At 49.2% G+C, this 12,072-nt stretch overlaps 1 protein-coding gene across 2 annotated transcripts in view; it reads right to left on the bottom strand.

The window, feature by feature from the left end:
- Window positions 1-1,539: 1,539 nt before the first annotated feature.
- Prdm11 (PR/SET domain 11) overlaps window positions 1,540-12,072 on the bottom strand; it is a 41,974-nt gene continuing 31,441 nt past the window's right edge. Inside the window, exons 5-7 of one of the 2 annotated variants that reach the window (XM_027422444.2) lie at window positions 10,360-10,547; window positions 4,727-5,353; window positions 1,540-3,704 (exon numbers count right to left, since the gene is read on the bottom strand). In XM_027422444.2, coding sequence (XP_027278245.1) covers window positions 1,540-3,704; window positions 4,727-5,353; window positions 10,360-10,547 — 2,980 coding nt within the window. The remainder of the gene's footprint in view (window positions 3,705-4,726; window positions 5,354-10,359; window positions 10,548-12,072) is intronic. The other variant, XM_027422445.2, reaches the window with a different exon arrangement.

The raw sequence follows: 12,072 nt of genomic DNA, 5'->3' as shown, positions 1-12,072 counted from the left end.
GGAAACAGGAGGGAAGTTATTAACAGCTCATGCACATTTCTGAAAACTCTTTGTGAGGTATACTGGTAGAGAAATGAACATTGGTCAGACTCCTCTAGCTTAAACCACTGTCTGCCCCCAGGGTGGAGGAAGACAAGTGGCCATTTCTAAAGCTTATACTGTGGCTACAGAGTGTGTGTGTGTGTGTGTGTGTGTGTGTGTGTGTGTATGTGTGTGTGTGTGTGTGTGTGTGTGTGTGTGTGTGTGTGTAGCTGTGCATACATGTTTGTACCTTGAAAATCCTGCCTCACTTCCTGTTTTCTCCGTTTCTTTAGGACATCTCAACCCTATTCAAAATAGGAGGAGTTCATAGGCAGAGAAACTGCCTGGTGTCCTGTGACCTTCCTGCCAGGCTGCAGAGCATATCATCAGCCTGTTGCAAAAGGAACAACCTCTCTAAGAACTCTCACGAGTTCTGTGCAAACCAGGGCACGACTTGCATCGACACATTCTGCCCTTGAACTACAAAACAGCTGCTCCTCGATTACTAAAAGAAACCCAAATCCCCCGCCACATTTCATAACTGAAAAGAAAATACAAGTCATCTGTGGAAGTTGAATATGCAATTTTCATTTTACTTGTTTTTTAGCCAAAATTGTGGTCCTGTTGGGGTTTAGATTTCTTGGCTCACTGTCTCCCCAACAGCCCTAGATCTGAATGGAAATAAATGTTTTATCCTCTGCCGGGGCACAAAGCTCACTCCTCTCTCTGTTCACCAGATTTCAAGCTCAAGTGTGAAAAAAAAAGTTGCCTTCAGTGTTACACCTAATATTGTTATGTTCAGAGGCCTGAAGAAGGGAACTGACAACCTAGGGATGGAGGTGTGGCATGGGGGGAGTGTGGTGGGTTCACAGTTGAGGGAGACTGACACATTTGTTGGTGAGACAAGCGAAGGAATCACTCAGAAAATGCACAAAGAGATCTCCCAAGCTGAAGTCAGGTGATGGGGGAAAGACCAGATAGTCCAATCCAGAAATCCAACTCCCCCCACGGAAACCTGGACACAGTGTAACTGGAACGGAACAGAACCCCAACGAGGAGACCACAACCCCCACCTTCCAGTCACAAAACCATACCAAAAAGGAGAAGGTGAGAGCATCGCCCCAACCCCCTGCCCCTCAACTAATACATGAGAACAGAAACAAAACAAGCTACCTAAAAGTGATGAGGAGAATTGCCATTTAGCTTATGCTGCTTTTATGTTTGGTGGGAACATGTGTGGCCCCAGAACACGCTCGTGTGAGTGAGGATGAGTTGCCGTGTAGGCTGCAGCTGCCAAGTGTGGAGACAAGAGTCAGTTGCCGACATTGCTCCTTTCAAAAAGCTGTCAGTAGCTTCCGGTGGTCACATCACCTTAGTTTTTAAAAAATTTTCAGTGTGGGTTTATATATATATATATAATATAATATAATATAATATATATTTATATAATATATCAAAGCTTATGAGTATAGATTAAAAAAATATTCACCGCTTTCTGACCTCTGCAGTGCAGGCCCCCTACATGTCTGGATAGAACTCAGAGCCATGGTCCACAGCCTGCAGCATGGGCTTCTGCTCCAGGGCAGACATCCTACTGAGGACCTCGGCTGACAGTGTGTAGCTATTGCCAGACTTCTCCTCAAACCAGCTGTCCAGGGCTCGCTTGGCATCAAAGTTGGCGATGGGTGGTCCATTCACAGCAATTGTCAACAGGTCACTGAGCTGCTCCAGGGTCAGGCGGGAGCGGTGGTTTTTGCGGACCCGCTGGAGGGCACTGCGGCCTTTCTCGCAGCAGGCAGTGGAGGTGGGGAGGACTTTAAGGACCTGAATGATCTTGTTCAAGAGCGGAAACCTTTGCTTGTACTTGCAGATGTGACTGATGAGGTCTTTGAAGCCATTTTTGGTGTAGTAATCAGCCTTGAGGTCTCTCCACTCCATCAGCAGGCTCCCCCGGGGATCCACCCCTTCACGGCACACATCCCGGGAGAAGGTAGGAATGGCTTCTAGGTGATCAAAGATCTGAACCATGTCTTCCTTGCCAAAGCTGAGGAGCTCTTCGCTGTTCCTGGGCCATGCGGCTAGGTCGAACACTTGGCAGGCCTTCACGAAGACCCGGCTTCGGGAATCAAACCTTTGTGCCAGAATGACCTGTGTCTTCTGGCAGATCTTCTCCCTGATGGACTGGAACTTAGCCTCAGCCACCCTGAGGTTCTTCACGGCAATCCCATTGAAGCTCTCTCGGAAATTCTCCTCGAATTCCTGCAGATACTCCCCCGGGGAGTCTGCAAGCCGGCTGATCTCTTGGATGGCCTCCTCAATCTTGTTGTCCACCTGCGACACCAGGAGATACTCTCCCTGGAAGATGTAGGCCAGGCGTGAGAGCACGGCAATCACGTCCAACAGGAAGTAGATGAGCTTGATGGACTGATAGTCCATGAGGAACTGCAGCAGGGCCAGGGCAATGGCTGAAGCATCTGCCCTCTGTGTCTGGCTGCTGACATCCTTGAGGTGGGCCACCACTTCCAGGTAATCCTTGATGAGGGCGTTCAGGACATTCTGCTCACCAATGATCCACCTAATGGCACGGATGTCCCCCAGGAATTCAGTCTCCTCGCACAGGGTGGAGGCTGTGGAGCGCAGCTCACACATGAGACGCGGTGAGTAGCGGTAGAAACTGAGTAGCTGCTTCAGGTTGTTTTCCAGCTCTTCCAGGCAGGGCAGCTCCTTCCCACTGATGGCATCCAGGATCTCAAGGTGGGGCCGGTGCACCATGAAAGGCAAGCACAGCAGCCAGGGCAGTGTCTTGCGGATGGTCATGAACATGCTGGCACGCAAGCTGGCGGTGATGTTGGCCCCATCCACTCCCAGGCCGACAGTTGGTTTCTCGTCCTGTAAGCGGATGCCCAGACCAGTAAAGGCCCGGTCAAGCGCCTGGAGATAGCTTTCTGTGCTGGAGAAGCCTAGCTCCTGCAGGGATAGGAATTCTGTGGCTGGGGGCCCATCACTGCTGGTATACTGCACATAGACAGCCACTGTGTCAGCCAGAAGGTCGTCACTCTGCCCATCCAGAATGATGCTGAGGCAGGGTGACTGACGGATGCGTTCCACCAGGTCCTCCCTCAGTGCTCGGGCGATGTGATGGATGAGGATCTGGCAGTCCCCCTCATTCATGTACTGGTCTACCACCTTGAGCTCACACTTCCGCAGCAGCTCTGCCAGCGGCCGGAAGTCCAGGTAGGGCCTGCCCTCCAGTGCCAGGTGGTAGGCAGTGTTGAAGAGCAGAGTCATGTTTCGGCACATCTCCTCAGTCTTCTCTGGGTGCATGCGCAGCTTGTACAGCTGCAGGCACTTCTTATGCAGGTTGCTCTGACTGTGCAGCTTGATGGTGTGGATCTTAAACTGCTTGGAGCCGATGATGAAGGCAGAAGTGCGGGAGGACTGTACCGTGTACTGGCGGCACACATGGCACCACATCTCGTTGAGGGTCGGGGAATATCGTAGGAACCAGAATTTCTTCAGCCACTCCTGCTTAAAGCGCCGGATGCGGCGTCCAGTGGCAGAGGACATCTTGGTGGATTCATCGGTTGCTGTCATCACATCATTGGACACAGATTCATCTGCAGAATCCACTTCCTGGTCATCATCCTCCATGATGGCAGGGCCAGAGACCATGCTCTCTGAGGCTGGAAAACAAGAGGGGAAGATAACCTTCACAAGTGCTGTTGACAACAGACTCAACAAGGTACACTACTGGAGAACAGGACCTGTGGGGATGAAACCCCAGCCTGGAGTATATTCAAGGGTACTCCTGTTCTCCACACTGAGGTTTTTTCCCCATGGATTGCCCATGGTGGTCTTTAGACACTACCCAGGCTCCAAGCTCCTTGCACCTGAGCTCAGTCTTGACTTGTGGGTGCTTCTAGGATGGAATGTTCTAGAGGCAGAAGGTTTGATGTCACACAGTCAGGTTATACTGGAGGACCTAGCACTGAAATGCCCACCACTGATATGGTCAGAGGAAGTATGTGGCTTTTAACTGAAGGCAGCCTAGATACTGAGGCAAATGCATTTTTATGTCTGCTTCATCCCATTCTGAGGGTAGCTAAGATGGAAAGCTGAGGGAAACAAACTAGTTTATCTGCAAATCTGCAGCTAAGGTCCCCTATGGGCCAACAACTTGAAGAGACCCAGGAAGCCAGCAAAACAGGACAAAGTTGCCCAGCTGTTGGCCCCAGGTCATCTGGTTCCTCATCCTTCTAGAACTCCAGGATGGGAACCAAGCACCATGTAGGCAGAACAGAGTCTAGAAGAAGTGGACAAGGCTGTGTTCCTGGTCTGAGTTTGGGAGCTGTGAGAGCTCCCAGCAGACACCCTGTTTAGGACTGGGGGAGAGAGAAGTCAGGCCAGGGAGAGAAAACAGTGGGATGCCCCCCCAAGAGAAAACAACAGGTCAAGAACACAGCACACAGCCCTCCTGCAATGGGACATCCTTTATTGACAAGGAGGATACAGGTTGGCACATGCAATGCCCCCCCGAGTTTTAAGCCAGCCTGCCTCTGGCACCTGAGGGAGTGGGTTCCAACCCCTGGAGGTGGCTGCCTCTGCGTTGCACTCCTTGGTTCTCCAGGCAGGTGGCTGCGACAGAGAGCTCTCGGCCACCCTCCACACAGTGCACCATGCACTCTTCCCTCTAACAGCAACTTACCTGCAGGATCTGAGAACTCAGGGAGCTCCAGTACCTGCGGTGGCAGAATGGGGGGCTCAGGTAGCTTTCCAGACTTAAGCATATCTAGCTCTGCCTGCAATTCCCGTACTTTCTTCTTCAGGCGAATGCAATTAGGGCAAAAGGAGGTGGTGGGTAGCTCATGAGGGTCAGATGCCAGAGAGGCTTCCGCAGGACTGTCAGCCTTGAATGATGCAGGCTCCTCCTCTTCATCCTCCAACGGGCCTAGTTCTTTGGCCACCCTTTGGGGCACCTTCCAGTTCCCTTCCCCCTGGGTCCGGCAGATATTCTGTATGCCTTGTGTCAAGGCAGCTGCACTCTGACCATAGTCATCATCCTGGTACTTGGGGACTTTCCGGATGACCAGAGAGGTGCTCAGTGCCAGCTGGCGGGCTTCCACATTAGAGGACTCCAATGAGGCTTCTAGTACATCCTTGAAGATGAGGTCTATTTTCTTCTTCTTGGCCTGAGGGTGTATGTCCCCTTCATCAAAGCTGCGCTTGTAGGGACTTCTGCCCTGTTTCAACACAGGGAACTGAGAAGGACACCTTATGTCTTCTGGATTATCCAGGGCTTGCTCAGCCTTCTCCCTCTGCAACCTCTTCTCTCCTAGGAAGGAAAACCAGGGTGTGAGGATGTGGGGAAAAGCCCCAAATGGAGAAACCAACAGGAAACAGAATGGGCCTTCTGCTAGGGAGTCGCCTTACACATCTTCCTGGTTCTGACTGCCTGGGTCAGGTGAGACCCAAATGGAGAGAAGAGCATATCATGGGAGCTTGAGTCACAGGACAAGACCTTTACAAAAACGCGGTTTTGAAGAAACCTCACATGGATGAACGCTACACTTGTGAGTTGGGATGTGTCTGAAGGGGAGAATAAAAGGAAGTTACCATCCTATAGGATGGGATTGCCATACTCTGACCCTAGGAGACAGCATCCCTCCCCATCTGACAAAAGCAACAAACTTCAGAGCTGAGTAAATGTACACCCACCACGGGACAAACTGACCTCTAGACCTGGACACTACAGGATGGTTGCTGTGCCTTAGTAAATGGCATGGGGAATACATAGGCCCAACCTTACTCCATGCTTATGATTCTGGAAGAAACAGCCACCCTACAGTTGCTGACTTTCTATTCTCCCAGCGGCATGAAGACAGGAAATACACAAAGAAGAATGGTTGGAAGTCCCATGGTTCTCAGCCATGGCTAAGGTTGGAAAATGAAGAGAGATTCCTAAAAATGCCCAAACGTCAGCCTCCCTCAAGATAAGGACAAGGTGGCCATGAGACTCAAAGTGTTCTTAAATATGGTTGCTTCCACACCTGACAAAAGATGTCTCTTTTTCTATCATTTTAATTACCTTGAAGTGTTGGTGAGCTCACCAGTAATAAGCTATTTCAGAGTCTTTAACAAGGCCAGCAGAGTAGCACAGACTGCTACCGGGTGCTGGTATGCCGAGAAAGCAGAGGGGTCTTTCTGCTCTCAGAAAGCTCTGGCAGCAGCCTATGGGGTTGAGCAATCTCAAAGGCTTCCTGAATCAGGGTCAGGGTCAGGGCCCTGGCTCTGTAACTTTGAGCAGAGGCTTGCTCCGAATGTACAGTGTCCAGGCTTCTGGTGGAAGGATTTATTTCATAGGCCCTGGGTGAAGAAGGTCAGGAGGCTCCATGCGTGGCTTCCCTTGGCTGCTTTCCTCAAGTCTCCAGGCTCTCACAGATAACAGCACAGCAGGGCTAAGCCACTCGGGTATCTATTCTGTCCTCACAGGAGCTGTTTAAATAAAAAACCTCATCCTAGGCTCCCTGGCACTCAGTCAGCTCCCAGGAGCAGCCAGTTTCCATACCAGCAGAACCACAGAAAGCGCAGTGATGATGAGAGGACAACCCTTTAAAAAGGGAATATATGGGCCCGTGAGATGGCTGAGAGGTTTGGAGCACTGGTAGCTCTTCCAAAGGACCAGAGTTCAATTACCAGTACCCATGTGGCAGCCCATAATACTTTGAGACTCTAGTTTCAGGTTACCCAGAAGATGCCCTCTTCTGGCCTCAGAGGGCACCAGGCACACATGTGATACACAGACATACATTCAGACAAAACAGTCATACATATAAAATACATAAGTAAAACGAAATTTAAACTTTTAATGCAATGTGTTTGTGCCGCAGAGCAGGAAAGGCATTCATCATGCTGAACCTCTGAAAATCAAGAGTGCCCTTTTCGTTTCTCATGGACTCCTCAGACATCAGGCAGCTGAGGATGCGGGGAGGTCAGGGTGACAGGCACAGCAGACTCCCAATGTCTCTGTGTTTAAAGATAAAGATGAACATGTTTCCTAGGAGAAGCAGGGGACCTTTCTAGACTCATGGCTTCCATGTAAAATCCCTAGTCCAGAGATGACCTTTAATACAGGTCATCATGAATTCTATTCCAAATCCTCCATAGCATTTAGGGATAACACCAGAGCAAAAACAAAGTAAATAAAAAGACCCCATATAAATCATGTACATCACCTAAATGTGTTGACTCCTATTCTTAAAGATAATCACAAATGAATAACTGACATTCTCTCTGGAAGCTTTAGGCTCCAAATAACACTATTCCATAACAAGAGATGACTATGATCTGGTTAAGCAGATCTTCATAACCGGAGAACTATGAAGATGCCCATCTCTCTAAAAGGCAGGTGCAGTGGTGCTCCAGTAATCCCAGTGCTTGGGAGGTGGAAGCAGGAGGCTCTGGAGTTCAAAGCCAGCTTCAGCTACAAATCAAATTCAAGGCCAGACTAGAATACAAGAAACCCCATTTCACAAAGCAGGGTGGGGACTGGGGAGATAGCTCAGCTGTTAAAAAGTGTTTGTTTTACAAGCATAAGGACCTGAATTCAATCCCCAGAATTCCTATTAAAAAAAAATAGCCAGGTTTTAAAAAAATAGCCAGGTACCCAATGGTCATCAGAGATGGAAACAGATGCAGAGTCTCACAGCCAAGCATTAAGGAAAAAAAATTGTAGGAGCCAGAGGGTCAAGGACACTACAAGAAAACCCATAGAATCAACTAACCTGGGCTCATAGGGGCTCACAGAGACTGAACCGACAACCAGGGTGCCTATATAGGATTGACCTAGGTCCTCTGCATTTATGTTACAGTTGGGTAGCTTGGTGTTCTTGTGAGACTCCTAACAGAGAGAGTAGGGGCTGTCTCTGACTCTGTTGCATGCTTTTGGGACCCTTTCCTCCCACAGGGTTCATTTGCTCAGCCTTAATAGGAGAAGAGATGCCTAGTCTCACTGCAGCTTTATATACCATGGCTGGCTGATATCCACAGGAGCTCTTTTCTGACAAGAAACAGTGGAGGAATGGATGGGGGACAGAAGGGGGGATGTGGGGGAGAAGCTGGGAGGGGAGAAGGGAGGGGAAACTGAGGCTGGGATGTAAAAACAAAACAAATACAAAAGAAAAAAAAGCCAGGTGTGGTGACAGGCACTTGTAATTCCAGTACTGGGAAGGCAGACACAGGTGGCTCCCTGGGGTTCACTAGCCAGCCCAGGCAATTTGGCAAGTTCCAGTGAGAGTTGTCTCAAAAAGCAAATGAATGATTGCTGAGGAGTGACACTTGACACATCTGGTCTGCAAATGTACTCATGTATGCATGCACTTACACACACACACACACACACACACACACACACACACACACACACACACACACACACACACACCTCTTTAATATCTTAAGTGACTGGGCAAAGGCATTTTCCAGAGCAGGCCTGAAGACACACTTAAAGGACCTGGATTCTGTACCTAACATCTAACATGCATCAATCAGCCACCAAGCTCCACAGTCACTCTCGAGGACCACTTTCATCACAGCTCCAGCTGGCACTCTACAGTTCAGCCTGGTCACAACAGATACCTTCCTTCTCTATCTTCTAAGGCTTGCTTTATCTCAAGTCTGCCAGGCCTCTTGTGAGCCTCCACTCCCCCAAACTCACTCCTTTTTCTGAGCCATCCCTGGGTCTCAGGAGTTTCTAAGGATGGTGCTGGTGCTTTGGAGAAGACACCACAAGAAATGTTCGAGAAGACAAGTGATAAAATCTGTACTGCAGCTGAGACTTCTCTCGGTTTCCTTTTCTTCAGGGTGTGCGATCCTTCTGGAAAACCCCTGGCCGTTTTCATTCACTTCTGCTTTTATCCATGCAGCCAAGGTTCACTGAACACTTTTGGAGTTTCAGGAAGAGGTCAAATGGCAGCCACCTCTTATCACAAAAGCATGCCTTCCTAATGACACCAGCACAGCCCAAGCTCAGCTCCACAGGAGACAGGAGATGAGTTTACCCACAGGCTTCTCATCTCTCCCAAAATTGCCAGATGCTTTTGGGCACCCAAAGGCCTGTCTTGTTCTGTCTTCCAAGTCCGCTTCATTTCAATGAGTCACCTGCTTCCATCTCCTCCACTCATCTTCCAAACAAGGCTGGCTCCAGCCAAGAGGTTAGTTAAACATGTGATAGAGTAGGTCTTGGGCCCAGTTTTGGCTCTGAGGACCAAATGGACTCTGGGCATGTGGATGTGCAGCTTCTGTGCAAAGAAGGTCCTCTTGAAAGGACCTGGGTGCACCAGTTTACCCTGGCCAGGCTGAGGATGGCATCAGAGGTAAAGAGCCAGCGGCTGGGAGTGATTCAATTTCCTGTCAAATGCTTCATTTCCATGGAGCCTCGATGAACAACCCAAGCCAGCAGGGCCTCTCTGGCTGAGGCCACCTTCTCATGTCCTTCGGCCTTCTTCCGGTAGAAACCATTCTTTCATGCTGTGTATCATTTGGACTGACAGGAACAAGCCCAGTGATATCATACCGAGGCTGGCTTTGTCTGGTGGCCACTCATTAGAACTTAGATCCTCACTTCAGCTGCCTCAAGTTAGAAATCTAGCTCTGGCCTCATTAGTCATGTGACCCTGGGAAAGCCACTGCACTTCTGTAATGCTTAGTGTGGTCATCTGTACAATGATGGGGCTGAGGCCACAGGAATCACCAGACTAGAATTTTACAACCAAGTATTTAGTATAACAGTCAAGGCGGAGATTGTATTGATGATAGTAAGTACATTGCTCCACTTGTACTCTCAGAGCAGCTTGGTGGGTTAGTCCCCATTACCGTGATCATGTGGCAATGCATAGGAAACTCAACTAGCATACAGGAAGTATCTATTGAGATGTTGCATGGGAAATGTCTTTTCACCAGTTAAGAGTCGGGGGAACAGGACTGGCGTTTGTTCAATAATTTACTTGGCTGGGATTTGTTGATCTTCTCAGGATTGCCTCCTAGGGAAGACAGTTCCCTGGGGTAGCCACTGACTTACTGTGCTGAGGTCTGGCCTGCCTTCTGGACACTGCATTCCTCAGTGGTTTGTTTGGAAAATTCCCAGGAGCTTTCTGGGCTTTGGTGGCTCACCTCACAGTGGTGCAACCCTCCCTGGTGGGCATGGCCTTAACCCTGTGGGTGTGGTCTTGGGCTTGTGGGTATGCCCTTTCACAGCATTAGTACCAACCTAGCCCTATGGATTTAGCCTTATAGGCATGGCCCTGGCCCTGAGAGACAGCTCCTTCACTTGCCCATACTCACCACGGGTCAGGTTGCGGTGGATGGTTTCCTGGGACATGCTATGCAGACGCTTCATGTAGTCTTCACTGTACCAGACCCTCAGCCATTCTCCAGGCCGGATGTCTCGGCATGCCCGGAAGTAGATGCGCTCGCTGTGCTGGAATGCCAGGAGGTTCTGCTCCCTCTCCTCCCGGGAAATGACCACGTACCTGGTGGGGAGGGGACAGGTGAGAACCATGGGCCACACCTGGTTGAGTGCCTCCAGTGCAGGGCACAACTGGTTAAGGTATGTGGGCATGTAAGTAAAGCTGCTGTCCCACCTCGAGACAGCTAACTAGAGCTGGTCCTCCTACTTACATCTTTATTCTGCATTATGCCTGGCAAATTCGCTGGACCTTAAGAATCTGTTTATCTGAGACTGGAAATGGTAACTGTCATGCCAAACTCATGAGTCAACACCAGTCTTTTCATTGACTTTTTAAAAAATGTATTTTGTTTTAATATTTTCTTTGTAGGGGTGTTTTGTCTGCATGTATGTCTTGTACCATATGTGTATATTGCTCCCATAGGCCAGAAGAAGGCATTAGTTCCCCCAGAACTGGGTTACAGAGGCTTGTAAGCCACCACGTAGGTGCTGGGAATCAAACCTGGGTCCTAGGGAAGGGCAGCCAATAGTCTTAAGCACTGAGCCATTGCTCCAACTCCATTTTCATTAGCTTTTAACCTCAGGCCTCTAATGGCAGCTGGGACAGGGGGAAGCTTTGGGCAGTTTTCATATTCTACTAAGCTTATCAGAAATAACCCATCCTCTAAGAGTGATTAGTGACAGCTCAATCAGGGCTAAACAGCAGCATCTTTACAGTTGTCCAAAGAGGACAAAGGAGGAAGATTAAATGAGAGACAACAGAAGATTGGCAACATCTGCTTAATCTAAATAGTTTAAGATAAGGACAGAAAGGCTCAGAGAGGCTGAGCAACTTGTGTGAAGGCCCAGCTAATTAATAGGTGATGCAGTTTGCAGCCTATACTTTCCCCCGCTACAACCCTGGCTTCCGTGTGGGCATGGAAAGCAGCAACCCAGCAGAGCCTAAGACAACACTGAAGTTCATCCAATTCAGAATCCACACCCCTCACCCAGTTTCCTTCAAATGATACTTCCAACATCCTGGCATCACTTTACCCATCTCCAAAACAGTGCTGCCATGATGGAAAGTGAGATAGGTCAGAGAAAGCCCTTTACACCATGTTCAACGATGCTTCTAGTCAGCAAGAATAGCTTGACACAAACACGCCCATGTTTTAACCATGACCATCATTCTGAGTGGATCATCTCTGGAATTCTATGTACCTTCCAGGTTTGCTCAATAAAGTCTGTCCTACTTATCAAAGTACTCACACAGATGCCGGTTCCTTTACAAGGTGACAATGAGGCCAGCAGCTCCAAGAAGAACCCTCCATCCCCAGGGCAGTGCCTGTGGTCCTCATATCAACCCTGCTCTTATCTAGACTGGTCCCTGCAGAGTCAGATTGACTTAGCCTTGGAGGAGGCTGGCACATTACCAACATATCCCCTGAAGCCCAGGAAACAATCCGTTCTGGTGACAGAACGGGTGAAGACTAAAGCAATGAGAGAGCAAACACCAAGCTCAGATCTGGACAAGGTCAATGGTGCTTATGCCCTGGGTCAGACATCTTGTCCAGGACCTTAGCCTTAGTACACATGTGTTCATATCA

This window comes from Cricetulus griseus, chromosome 6, assembly GCF_003668045.3.
Source record: "Cricetulus griseus strain 17A/GY chromosome 6, alternate assembly CriGri-PICRH-1.0, whole genome shotgun sequence".
Taxonomy (NCBI): Eukaryota; Metazoa; Chordata; class Mammalia; order Rodentia; family Cricetidae; genus Cricetulus; species Cricetulus griseus.
Note: the sequence above shows the minus strand (reverse complement) of the source record. Positions and strands in the feature narration are given on the sequence as shown.